The sequence below is a fragment of the Balaenoptera ricei genome, chromosome 5 (genome assembly GCF_028023285.1).
Source record: "Balaenoptera ricei isolate mBalRic1 chromosome 5, mBalRic1.hap2, whole genome shotgun sequence".
Classification (NCBI taxonomy): Eukaryota; Metazoa; Chordata; class Mammalia; order Artiodactyla; family Balaenopteridae; genus Balaenoptera; species Balaenoptera ricei.
This window is the reverse complement of record NC_082643.1, coordinates 2,698,816-2,713,108: the sequence shown is the minus strand read 5'-3', so window position 1 is coordinate 2,713,108 and position 14,293 is coordinate 2,698,816. Positions and strand designations below refer to the sequence as shown.

The window sequence follows — 14,293 nt, the reverse complement described above, 5'->3', positions numbered from 1 at the left end:
GAAAAAACCATGACAAATTTTAATCTGAAAATGGAAAATTTGTAAAAATTTGAAACTTTAAACTTAAAATATTTGAATAACTCTGATTAAAAGTATTGCTATTACTAAGCTAGCAGATATTCAAAATGCTTTGGTATGCATTTTTCACTTACAGTACTTAGTTAAAGCTTAGGATTTTGTCCTGCTAAGCTGATTCAAGGTCAGAGTGATGTAGAAAATGTCAGACTATTCTAACTGTTAAAGATATATAAAAGATATCAAATGCTAGCAAATACGAGGTGACAAAGTTTAGATTATTATTTTACTGCATAACTTTTTTGCGCATGTTTGAATGGAGTCATCTTTCCCAAGCCACGTCTCACAAGCAGTGGCCCGAACTCACCGTATGTAGTGAATCTTCAGGGTGGAGCCTTTGTAGCTCATGGCGACCGAGCCGAACATCATCTCCCCAAGCATGTTGACATCAGAGGCGGGTCGCGTGTACTACCAGACGTGCAAGAAACCAAAATCGTGTCGAGTACAACACGATAGAAAACAATGTGAAATTTTGTTGGTAACTAGAACCATTTCTCAAAGCAGCAACTGAGCATTTTACAGTCTTAATCTACAATGGTGACTGCCTACTTTTTTCCCCGAATTATCACTGATGTTCACGATTTCTTCTTTATACACTATATCCTCGTACAGGATGCAAGCGCTTCACCAGGGTTCATTTTTAATCTGGTTATGAGAAACAACGACTTTCATCGTCTCCATTTACAAAGTCTAAATAGAAAGATCAAGTGATGGAAGAGGCAGAGTAACTCCTCTTGATACTAAGAACACATCCTGAAATGAAATATAGCTCAGGGTTATCCAACCAAAATCAACAGTGTGGAACAAAAATGCCCATCGGTGTGGGCAGGGTTTCGTGGGTCCAAAAGATAACGGACAGTCTGGTCACCCCAAAGTTTGAAACATTTAAAAATTTTTTGACCCCTTAGCTTCTGACCAGTCTTCGGCGTCCCCTTTGTCACCGCAGAGGGGGGACGGCACCTTCCCCCATCCCCCTCTATTCAAACGGCTCCTGTCACAGCCAATGGGCGCTTCCCAGTTTGCTTTATTAAACGTCTCACGGTATCTGATGCACATAATTGCTCTCCTTTTTATATTTTTTAAATTACTTTTTTTTTTTTTAGAAAGGCAGACTGCCACGTGCAGCGCCTCATTTGGATGTGTCTGGAGTCTTGGAAGCTCGACTACCCTACGTTCTCCTACAAATGGACCTTGAGAGCTTGTCTGGAGGATCTAGCAGGGGAGCGCAGCTACTCGTATACCCTTGACCGAAGAACGGTCCTCCTCTATCGGGGAAGGTCGTCCTCTCCGACCGAGCGCGCAGGGACGCACCTGGAATGGTGAGGGAGGAAGGGGACACCCGCCTAGCCAGCCCGATCGGCCGAATCAACCCTGGCGATCAATGGGGTGACAGATGTCGCAGCCAGATCGCCCTCACATCCTGCTCTCCCTTTTAAATCTCTACCTCCCCAAGTCATCCCTTGGACAGGGTTGTTCCTCAGAGGGCCCTCCTATCACTGTCTGCGTTCTCAACTGCCGCTGTGATTCCGGTTATTTCCGACGGGAACCCCCATACCTTCATCTCGGGGCCCGGACTCCCCTGGAGCTCAGGCGCTGGAAGCCAAACGCCCTCACTCACATGACGTAACACTGTGCGTATTATGAACATATGATGACACACAGGTGCATGCGTTTGGATACAGGATGCTCAGCTCCCACTGTAAGCGGTGGTGACACATGCTGAGGATGGATGTGAGCGTCAACCAAACCAGTGCGCACGACACCGGCACGGCCTGACCGAAACCATACCCCCATCTCCTGTGACCCAGGCCACCAGGCAGACTCTCTGCTGCCTCGCTTTCTACCCAAGCAAAACCATGGCAATCAGCCTTGCAACTCCAAATCCACACACATACACGTATATATCCACACACACAGACACACATATGCACACCTACTTATACCTGCTCGCAAAGGGGGAAAGAGGAACAGACATCTATCCCCCTGATTTAGCGAGCCTCCCACCAACCTCTTCTCGCTTCCTGCAGACAGAAACTCACAGGCTTTCACGTTCGTTATGAATAACTTCCACCCACCACCTCCATTTCTGAAGCTGCTTTTTCTTGGGGTACAAGGTCTACGTGCCAACTGCGATTCTCAACTCGTTGAAAATTTCACTCTATGCTGTTGTGACCACATACTGCTTTGAGAGCCGGCAGCTCTGTGGAATAAGGGCAGACGCACAGCAGAGATCCCGACCGTGAAACGAACGACGTGCTATACACCTGTGGCTGCTGGTAACCTCCCTGGCTTTGCTGTGCCAGCAACACGGTAGACAAAATTCCTCATAGCTCCCAAAATAAAAACAAACACTGGTATATCCTCCATCAAGTAGTACCCTTCTGCTATTCGGTATTTATGAAACCTCTTTCCTCGTGCCCAGCTGGCCAACATTTCTCAATATACCAGCCCTTCACACTTCACACTCAAGTCAGGTCTTGCCTTTCCATCTGCTCCTATACGAGGCTTCCTTCCTTCTACTGGCAAGTGCTATTTTCTCAGGATGACGGTATTCATCCCCAGAACCCTCAGAGCTCTTAGAAAAAAACTGGAAAACACACGTGCATTAATCTGGTTCTGGTCCTGACCACCAAGGAAGCAAAACAGGAGGGTTTACCCCCTTCGCAGGATTTCTCTTCACTCGGTGTGTGTTACACTGGGTCACCGCTGCCCCACTGTAGTTTTTATCAAGAGACAAAGCCGAAGTGTGAGCACAGCCCTGGCCTGAAACGCCTAAGAGCACGTTTTGGGGGGTTTTTGTTTGTTTGTTTGTTTTATTTTTATTGGAGTAGAGTTGATGTACAATGTTGTGTTAGTTTCTGCTGTACGGCAAAGTGAATCAGCTACACCTATACACGTATCCCCTCTTTTTTTAGATTCTTTTCCCATAGAGGCCCATCACAGAGCACTGAGAAGGGTTCTGGATACTTAGTCTCCTATCCCAGGGACGGGGCCCTCGAGCAGCCATTATCCCCGAGGAGAAATGACAGAAAGTGGCTTCGGCCTACAGGGTATTCCGCACGCAAGGGTGGTTGTACCTGGTACTTTGGAAGCTGCTCCTTGGCATGCGGTAAAGATCCCCCGGAAGAGCCGTGGGAAGAGAGGCTGCCGCTGCCACCTCCTTGACAGCACCTGGCTGGCGTTTTCGCGGGGACGTCCTCCGTTTTCTGGGTGAAGAGGGAGAGGCGGGTCAACAAACCACCACCGCGGAGCGCACCAGGCCCCCCAGCACACGCTCACTGGGGGCGCCCTTCTTCCATCGTTCTGTTCTGTTGAGCCTCAGCTGCACAGAAACACCGGAGTGTTGTTTTTTTCTTTTTAATGAGGACAAAAGAGTGGTTCCTGAGAATCTATAACATTTGGAAGAGGCAGATGCTGAGAAGGGTGATAGAGGCCGGTGGGTTATGTATTAAGACTATTCCCTTTATTTTATTATTATTACTATTATTTTTTGGCCGCACGGCTTGCAGGATCTTAGTTCCCTGACCAGGGATTGAACCCAGGCGCCCTGAAGTGGAAGTGCGGAGTCCTAACCAGTGGACCGCCAGGGAAGTCCCCAGGAACACTCTCTTTAAATAATTCAACGATTACTGACGTTTCAGTTCATATGTTAAAATCATCGATGAGATCTGACCTCTGTTTTGGTTATTAGAGGGTTTTTTAGTACTATGTAGAGTCATAATCTATAAAATTGATGAGGGTACAGACATTGCCTCAAATGTAAATTTTCCCCAAGCAAACAGAATTGAGAAGGCAGAAGTATTTATTCATTTGGAAAGACCAGCATGTGCTTTAATGACACACCTCCCCCTGCAGGGCTTTAGAGAAAGTCATGAGGTCAAGCTTGTGAAAGATGAGGGCAAAATGCTGGAACAGGAGTTCCTGTGACTACACAACATGTGAGGCAACACGGCCTTCAGAGGTCACGGCTCGTAGAGGATTAGCTACTACACGTTCCCTCCATGGAGTTCACGGCAGATTTTTATGACAGTGACACAGAGGCATAAAGATACACCTTCACTAACGTTTCCCTTCCTCCTAGGCCGAGATACACTACTCCCTACAGAAGCAGCCTGTACCCTCCGTGACAGGTTGTTTCTATCCTGAGTCTTCTTTGCTTTTTTGTGTGCAGCTTTGCTTGGAAAAACATGAATGCAAGTGCAGCTTATCTAATCTCCAGTGTGACAGTCACACTGGTGGTCGAATGCAAATGCCTGCGGTCACGTGCCTGCTGCTGACTCCTGACATTTCGTGCCTGCCTGGGGGGTGGGGGGCTGAAGATGGGGGAAGAACAGAAGGGGAACAGGAAGCCTGTCCCCAGCGGTCGCGGGGCGGCATGGCGATCCACGGCCCTGCAGCGCCCGGAGTGACACGCGGTCCACACCCGCCCCACACCGCTGGGCCCACGCCGCGCTGTCCACGACTGGCGACAGCCCCCGGTACAGTGAGCAGAGCCCCCGCTGCACTCCCTCTGCAGCCTCGGGCAGTTTCCAAGCCTCCCCGGGCCCCGCTGCCTCTGTGAGGAAATGAGTGCGTCCCAGGAAGCTTCTGTCCCCGACTCCGGGGTCACCACTGCTCCTACAGACAGGATTCCGGTTATTTTTGCAAACCGGTGAGAATTTTTTCCCTCCACCTGCTACCACCATCAGGAACCCTAGTGACGGAGCGTGGGTGTGCAACTACACCATCTGTGCAAGGCCTTGGGGAGACAGGAAGTGATGTGGGAAAACAGGAGGAAGCCGTGTGCTGTCCACCAAACAAAGGGCCGGGTGCTGGCTCACCTGAACTAATACCAATCTACCGTGATGTCTTCGGGGAATCACCGAGAGACTTCTCATCCCCCCTGCTCCAGCCACCCACCTAACAAGCCCAGCAACGGCTGTAATGATTAGCTACCTGGCCAGCTTCCACGTGAAAGCACCACGGGTTCTGCCCAGCTAAACCGCCGTTAACCAGACACTTCCTTCCTGCAGAAACGACCTTAGCAGAAGCAGGACGAGATCTCAGCCCTGACGAGACAGAGACCCTGACATAAAGCATTCAGCTACTTAGCTGCACATTCTCTAAACTGCCAGGATTCGGTCAGTACAGGTATCAGGTTACTGAACATGAAAAGAAGGAACACAAAGGGATTTATTTAATTCGTAGACATCTGAATAACTGTTGAAAGGTGACAAGTCAGAAGTACACCTGATGGCCATCCTGAAGACTCACAGGGAGGACCAGACCCTGCTCCTGCCTGGACACATCACTCTACCTTTCCCATTCTGGCTCCGAGGGATCGAGAGCTGCTCTGTCCCCACTTTACCCACCCTCAGACCCCCACGCCCCATACCACCACCACCAGCACGACGACCACCACCATCACCTCCGTCACCATCACCACCTCCATCACCTCCATCACCACCTCCATCACCTCCATCACCACCACCACCTCCATCACCATCGCCTCCATCACCATCACCACCACCATCACCACCTCCACCACCTCCATCACCACCATCATCGCCTCCATCACCATCACCACCTCCATCACCTCCATCACCACCACCATCACCTCCATCACCTTCATCACCATTGCCACCTCCATCACCATCACCACCACCATCACTTCCATCACCATCACCTCCATCACCACCATCACCATCACCATCACTATCATCACCTCCATCACCATCACCATCACCACCATCACCTCCATCGCTATCATCACCATCACCACCATCATCACCTCCATCACCACCACCATCACCATCTCCATCACCACCACCTCCATCACCATCACCACCACTATCCCATCACCATCACCTCCATCACCATCACCTTCATCACTATCATCACCATCACCACCATCATCACCTCCATCACCATCACCATCTCCATCACCACCACTATCCCATCACCATCACCTCCATCACCACCATCACCATCACCACCATCACCTCCATCACCATCACCACCTCCATCACCACATCACCTCCATCACCATCACTATCATCACCTCCATCACCACCATCACCTCCACCATCACCACCACTACTACCCCCACACCGCCCTCCACTATAAAAAGGAAATAAAACTTCCCTGGTCAAACAGGCTTGGGTTGCAGGCCCTTCTGCAGACGACAGTGCATGTTAGCACCCGGCAGCCCCGTGGCAAGGAAAGCTCTCCACTTTTGTCTAACCCAGTGCTATGTATCACCTCTCACTACCTATGGGTAATACCAGACCTTCCCTTCAGGCGAACGCTTCATGAATTTTAGCATTCTCAGTTTTCCCATTAACGGCACATACTTGGCATCAGAATCCTCCTGGATTGCAACTTACCAGCACATTCACTTCTGGTGACATCTAAAGTACGATGCTTAGCATCTGCACGATGACTTGCTGACAGTCTCACCTGTGTATATTAGTAAGAACGCAAATGGGGCGGGCGGAGGGACCTCTGCCCGTGGTTCCTCTGAACCACCAACGGCGCCGTGCGATTCAGCCCAAAGAGCGGGCAATGCACTAACAAACACAAAGGAGGAAAGCAAATCCATGTTTCCTACCTGAGTTGCCACCTCCTCAATCTTGTGAACAGCTTTAGAATCAAACAAGACTTGTCTGCCTCTCCTTTCACAGTCCTGGTAAACTATCAGGCGAATCTCGTTCAGGTCCAACTCCGAACAGGACCAACTGTGGATTCACAAGAGAGAAAGAAGTCGTGTTAGCGGCGACGCTCGGGATGGCTGCGGAGAGACAAGTCTCCCAGCCGGCGTGCGCCTGCACACGGAAGCCCCCGTGTGCGGAAGGCGCGAGCCCCACAGGCCTGGGCACACGGCCCTGTCCGTGGACTCAGATGGGCCAGTGCCCGTGACCAAGGCTGGGAAGGCTCCTGAGATGATAAACCACTGGAGAGAAAGCTTCTCCTTCCAAAGCAACTTTGGGCAGAGACGTCAGGCAGGAGCGGCCAGGGCTGTGCAGTGAGCTGAACCCGGCGCCTGGGTTCTGGCGGCGTCACAGCTGAGGTCAAAGGCGCTGGAGCGTTCACGTCTCTGCGCCATCGGGCCAGGAATCTGCAGCCAGTCAGGAGAGCCCTCGCTTTTCCTCTCCCACCCACCCAGGCTCAGGACAAACAGAGAGGGATCACATCTCCTGAAACTTAGGCTTTTCTTGTATCGTGGCTGGTCTGACATGCAAGTTTGGAAAACCAAGCGCATCACGGTACAGCGTCTGAATTGCTGACAATGACCATCAGCAATAAAGCCAACTAAATAAAGCCAACTAAAAGCCACAAAACTGCTCCGAACGCAGGTTCGTTCTCGAGCAACAAGTGAAATCAGGACGCGAGGACTAAGAAAGGGCAACCGTCAACATGCGCTGCTTTGGGCATCTTCAGTTATGTGTCTGCTAACCAGGTCAGCACAGATCTGAGCGCCTGCTGTGTAACAGTCACTGTGCTCGAAGCTAGAGACTGAGCAGCTGTTTAACTAAGCAGACTTGGTCCCTGCCCTCAGGGAGGACACAGTTCAGTGCGGAACACTGGGCGAGTCGTCATGGGTAACTACAGATGTCCAAGTGCAAGAAAGAAAAGGATGTGGTAAGACTCATATTTTCAGGTTTAAGCGGTGGCGGGGAGGGGCAGGGAAGTTCCTAGGACTTAAGGAAGCGACATTTAAGCATGACTTGAAGAAGCAGGAGTTAAGGAGAGGTAAAGTGTGGGAATGAAGAACACAGCAGGAAGAGGGAGGGACGGGGGAGATGCGCGAAGAGACGGGCAGAGGGAGACGGCGAGCTGCAGAGGGCGGTGGGCAGGCGGAAGCCGGGGCCAGCTTATCCCTGAGGGCAGCCGAGCAGGTCGGTAAACTCAGCCTGCACTTTCCAGAGGTCAATTTGCAGCTCTAAGGAAAACAGGGCTGGGGCGGATTAAGACTAGAGCGGGAAGGCCAAGTAGAATTTACTCTTAAGAGTCTGGGCCCTTCAAACCAAGGCTAGAGTGACAGCAACCGAGGGGGAGGAGAGGGCGCAGGTGCCGGCGGCAGGTCCAGTGCGGACGGAGGCCAGCGGGTGCCAGGCGCTGCGAGCACAGAAGAGGAAGGTGGCGACAGATGGAGAGTCAGAGGACAGACAACGTCACACTGTACAACTAAGAGATGGTGTAACAGAGTGAAGTCAGACACATGTGGATACCGATCCAGATCCTCTGAGATCCCGTTTCTCCAGCAGCGCGACGGAAATATTAACACCAAGCTCACAAAGCTGCCGCAGGAATTAAATGAAAGTGCTTTACACAGCGGTTGACACAGGTAAGTGCTCCAAAATGCTAATAATTAGCTAAAGAACTGTTCACGTTAGCCCCCAAAACATCAAGTTCTGGTTGCACCTTCTCAACAGCCTGTGCTCTAAGCTGCCAGGCCCAGCACCCTTGGTGCTAGTTTTGATGCAACTCGGCAAGTTTGTTTCAGAAATTGTTTGTCTCCTGCTCTCGGTCCAGGCCTGGCTGGTTGGACACGTCCCCCTAACCCCACCTGGGCTGCGCAGCCGGGGCCGGTTTTTGCCAGCACGAGCTGAGAGCTGACCTGAGGACCGAGTCACCAGAGGAAGTAGAGGGGAGCCGTCAGCCAGCCGTTCCCGGGGAGCACAGCCCCGGAGACAGCTCTCTGCCACCCCAACCCGACAAGTCCCGAAGCCCGTGCCCGGAACCATGACATTTTACACCAGGTCATTAAAAACACCCTCTGCAATTACTAAAACACAGTACACAGGTCGAAGTCACTGACAGCGAAAAATCGACAAAGATTGAATGGCTTTCTGTTTTCATGCTCAATCTGTTTTGCCCCAACGATGACATTTTGTCAAAACAGCATTATCATTTACAAAGCACCTGCTCAGTCCTTACTTCTGAGGGCTAACGGTGACTCAATGCCAGTCAAACTGAGGACAGCCCCTCCAGAAGAGCTAAAATTTAATAACGATCACAACAGCCTATAAAACATTTCATGTTATTTTTCAATTTAAAAAGATGAAAAGAAAAGACATGGGAAAGGAAAACCACGTATGTCAGATGGTCCAACTTTTTGACCCGAATACTTTAAAAAGCATTTTCTAAACTACGAGGAAAACTCTATTCCCCTTCTTGCACATGAATAGCGTCACTGATTTAACACCTGACTGTAATTGTGGCGTCCCCCGTCTCTGACCTTAGTAGAGGAAGTCACAGTCGAGTCACCCGGGACAGGACATGCGGGTGGTTAAACGATGCTTCTGCGGGAAGCAAGCTTGGGCCCCGCCTGGGCTCTGGTCCCGCCGCGCGTCACGAGGACGACAGGCGCTCAGGTGCGGACGCCCAGCAGGCCACGGGCTCCTCCGTGCCACCCTCGAGTGCCCCGTGACCACAGCCATACGTATTCCCTTCGTGCCCACGCTCACCCCAACCCCCAGCCACGGTTCCCGGAGCTCTGCTGAGGGCGACACTCTGCAGGATTGCAAGAGGCTGAAGAACAAGCCTGGGGCCTCTGCCGTAAAATATCCCGCTACAGCTGTAAAGACACTTACTCTCATCAGAAACACCCTGTGTCTTGGCTTTTGTTGAAAGCGAGGGAAGAACACTGCCCCTGGCGTCGGGGGACACGGAATTATTTGTCTACTTTATGGTCACAGCTGTACGACCTGAGGCACAGGAAAAGAAGATGGTGTGTCTACCTTTCCCTACTGTAAAATTTAAACAGAAGTACTCAGATAGACCCTTTCCAGTTTTAAAATTCCATGATGTGAAGATTTGCCCGGCTGGAACTAAACCAGATCTGACTTCTGGAACTGGTCATCAAGAGCGGGAAGCGAGGGACCAAAGTCTCAATCACTCACCTGAAAGGTGACAAGCAATAAGAATTCAAATGATTTTAAGTAGAGAAAACAGAATTGTCTTTAAGGTAGATATAACCATGTGTTGCGGCTGAATTGTGTCCCCCCAGGCGAGATGTCCAGTTCCTGATTCCTGGTACCTGTGAACATGACCTTGTTTGGAAACAGGGCCTCTGTAGATGTCATCAAGGCGAGGCCATCCTAGATCAGGCTGGGTCCTGATCCAAGGACTGGTGTCTTCCCAACAGGAGGGAAATCTGGACACGGACACAGACACATCTGGAAGATGGCTGTGTGATGTCAGGGGCAGAGATCGGAGCTGTGGGCTACAAGCCCAGGAAAGCCAAGGAATGCTGGCCCTCGGGGGGTAGGGGGTGGATACGACAAATAAGAAATGTCCTTATTCCTAAGGAACTTGAAGAGGCAGGCACGTGGGTAACCAGAGGAAACAAGAGGACAAGGCAGAGCGCAGCAAGCAGGAGAGGAAACAGGAGACGTCCTCGGGAGAAGCAGCGTCTGGGCTGGAAGGAGTGAAGGGTGGCCAGGCTCGGGCGTGCTGGTGAGTGGGAAGTCGCTGCAGGCCGAGGGCAGGGCACAGGCCCACGGCCGAGAGGCACGGCGCCCAGGGCTGGGGCGGCTAGGCTAGGGCTCTTGCAGCAGGACCGCACAGAACTGGGAAGTTCAGGACTTCCGGAGCAGGACCCTGACTGCTACGTCAAGGAACGTGTGTCCGCTCCACAAGCAATGGGGTGTGTGCCATTCCAGCCTCCTGAGGGAGCGACTGACGCCATCAGACCTGTGCTAGGAGAGGACTGAAGCTGCCTGAGAAACCATCTTCTGGGAAATGGAGAGGGGCCCTGACCTGCGCACCCAGGGTCTCCAGGCCTCAAGCTGGCAAGGACCAGGCCGGGAGGTGTCAGGTTTGCTGCAGTGATTTGTCCCCCGGGACCTGCAGGGTGGGCGTCTGATTCCTCCCCTGAACATTTGCAGGAATCAGGCTGGAAGTGGGCTCAGTACGTCCGGTGGAACCACGGTCTATGAGAGAAGAAGACCTCAAAAATTTTCTTCCTCTGGCTCTCACGCAAGGAAACAAAAATCGTCAAAGTCAAGTTCTCGGGCGGAGTTGAAAGACGGTCTTGTGATCTGAGAATGTGAATGTTTAAAGAGTCAGGTATGATAGGGAACTTTAAATGGTCCAAGAAAAAGGAATATGGAACACCACAGAATCAACAAAACCAACAATGATCACAGCAAAGACTGGCAAACACCACCCACCCATCCGCCCAGCAGCTCCAGGCCCTGGGTATGGCTGTGAGCAAACCACGGCCCCTGCTCCCATGAGCTCACTGCGCTCATGGCCACGTTTTCCCCCCATGAAAATAAAGCATCAGCGGGGTGGAGGAGAAAGGGAGGTTGTGCTTGAGATGGCGATCAGAGCCCACCCCGTCAGCACAAACGTGCCAGCACAAATGTGCGCTACTTCCCGCCCAGTAGCAAGCTATTTATTGCAAGAAAAAAAATTATGTAAGTACAGGGCAGTAACATATTTGGAATTCTTTGTTTCTTTTTTGCTAGGTTAGTAGCTCAGGAAGATGGCTAACAGGAAAAGTAATTTGCAAATTAGCTGATTTGTCTTTCTTCCTCTATTTTGCACTGGTACAACTTCAGCTCCACAGATTGCCCGGTTTTTAGTTTCAGAAGAGCTACATAAAAATTCACCTCTGAATTGCTGTCCTGGGGCCAAGAGCATAGTGAAAAAGTACTTAAAGGTTCAGATTCTCATCAGGAGCTTTAATACATAATACAAACCTAAAGGTACAGTTTTTAAACGATTCCAATTAAACGTACCCCGCTATTATTTTCCCTGAAGAAATTTATATTGGATATTGGCTGCAACTTTTTTTGTCTTTAAGAAAGCAGGTGATAAATAAAGGTAAATGCTTTATTGCTTTTGTAAAAGCAATGTGGACTGAAAGAATCAATCCCCACTGTTGGCAGCCTGGCTTGGCAAGAGCGCTGTAACTGGAGCCCCAGTGACCGCGCCTGCATCCGGCCTGACCAGGTGGCATGAAAGACACCAGGAAGCGACATCAACGAGATCGGTGCCTACCTCAAAATGCTTACAACCCGACACGGAAGGGCCAATGCACAGACCCATCAGTAAACGCTACCATCACAGGGATGGAGATAAACACCTACAGAAGGAAGGAGAGGTCAAGTCCGCCTAGCGGGGGCGAAGCGTGGGGCGAAGTCACAGACGACGTGACACCCGGGAAACAGGTGACCCTCTCGGGCAGACTGAGCTCCCAACTCCAGCGCGGCCACTTTCACCCAAGGTGACTCTGGGAAGGCACCGACTCCAAAGCCCAGCTTTCCCCAAATGCAGCCCTTACCTGCCTCACCAGGTAAGGGAAAGACAGAGAATAAGGATGAAAGTACTTTCGTAACTGTAATGCAGACCTCAAGGGTGAGCTCAGATACGTGGTCCCTTAACTGAGATCCCTGGGTCCGAATGTTTCAGAATTCAGATTTTTTTTTTTTTTTTTAATTTTAGAAAGAAGCTTATACCACATATTATATAACAGCTCCTTTAGGGTCTGAGGTGTAATCAAACCCCAACGTCGAACAAATTAGAATCTCACCAGCCCAAGTGATGAATATTTATGCTAAATAGATTATCAAGAGACTATAAATAGTCTTATAAATAGTTCAGGTCAGTTTCAACTTTTTTTTCCAGAGGCTTTAGGATTTGGGGACTGTAGGGTAAGAGGTTGCTGCCCAGTGTCCTGCTTGCTATGTCTGAGGGAAGGCCAGAAGTCCCGTCCGCATCACTCCAGATATGAGCCGTCCTAACGAGCTGGCGGTGGAGGCAGACGCGTAGGGGGGCCGCCGGCGGCTGGGAGCGCGGTTCCCGCCGAGACAGCGCTATGAATGGCCACGCCGGTCACAAGCTCAAGCCACACAGCCTTCACGTAATATGTGCACACAGTAAAGACAGAACAGCATGAGCCACCACCCGGCCTGAGGTTTGGGAGCTACGAACAGGGAACTGTGAAACACCGAAGAGGAAAGGCAAGTCCCGTCCATCCTTCCTGAGTTCGGGGTGACGTCGGGTAGGACTCGGAAGCAGGTGGAGACTGTGTACCCACAGCCCCTGGCCGGGGCCAGGCCGCGTGCCAGACGCCCGGCCCCCTGCCCGGACGAGCATCTGACCCCGGCGCCCCCTCCTCCGTAAGTGACGGACTGCGGCCACAATGACCTCCAAGGCCTCAGCCTTCCGACTCTGACACAAACCATCTACTAGGTGTGCAGAGAACAACTCAGAACAGGTGACCCCAGCCGGGTACGAAGAGGACAGCCACCTTCGCGGACTGACTTCCATCCCCGCATGGTACCCCTCGCCTTCCTAGAAGGAGTCTGCACTGCGATCCAGAGGCAGCACAAACACACCTCGAATCGACAGAGCGTTCAGAGACTGCTGGCAAAGTCTGAAGGGGGAAAGCGCCCGCTCTCTCGAGGCACGAGTGACGCTGAGTGGGCGGGTGTCCCTGGGGGGCAGCACACCAGGCAGGCTGCCGCCCCCGCGGGCTTCCCAGGTTCCCTTATGGTTATCAACAGGTTCTTCCCTTTCTCCTCTTTAAAACTTACAGAATTTCTAAATGCGGCTCATATTTTCCAAAAGGGTTCCTTTAGTTCTTAAAAGAGCACTACTAATTCTTTTCTTGTATCTAGAAGCTAGAAACTACTTTTTTAAACAGCAGCTTCGCGATCCACCTCCACGCATGCATTAATTCCCTGAGCTAATTCTTTCACACTCTTGTCAGCATAACCCAAACCATCAACGTGCATCCCTGTATCCCAGGATGGCTGAGATGTAATTTTCACCTCTGCTCAAAGCTAACTTGCATCAACATGATTCCATAGCTTTTCCTGAAGGGAAGGTTTCCCATCCCCCCCTCCACCCAGGGAAACTGTCTTACTCATAACAGGTAAGTGAATGAACTTCGAAGTAAATATTCAAGACACAGCCTTATACATGAGTTCATTCTAGATCCATTTAACTTGCACACAGATAAGGTAATAATTCTTTTTCCCTAGAGGTTTCTAGAGGTCAGTTTTTCTAGAGGTTTGCAGAGGTTAAAAGCACGATTCTCTCCATAAGATCTTTTGTTTGCAAAACGGGAATGTAAAAATAAGTAGAAGCTGTACCTGTCTTTGGTCGTAAAATATTATCCCTAGAAGAGATGGGTACAGGCGAGTGGGTGGGGGAGGAGTGGGAGCGCAGTGCTGCAGGGCTGGGGCCAAAATACGGAAAAGAGAGCGTGGGAAAGAGAGAG

General features: G+C 50.9%; 1 protein-coding gene across 3 annotated transcripts in view; it reads right to left on the bottom strand.

The window, feature by feature from the left end:
- Positions 1-14,293, bottom strand: part of FNIP2 (folliculin interacting protein 2) — a 118,577-nt gene that overhangs the window by 55,038 nt on the left and 49,246 nt on the right. For all 3 annotated transcript variants that reach the window (XM_059922364.1, XM_059922361.1, XM_059922363.1), the window contains exons 2-4: positions 6,665-6,791; positions 3,153-3,281; positions 383-483 (exon numbers count right to left, since the gene is read on the bottom strand). In XM_059922364.1, the coding sequence (XP_059778347.1) occupies positions 383-483; positions 3,153-3,281; positions 6,665-6,791 (357 nt within the window). The remainder of the gene's footprint in view (positions 1-382; positions 484-3,152; positions 3,282-6,664; positions 6,792-14,293) is intronic.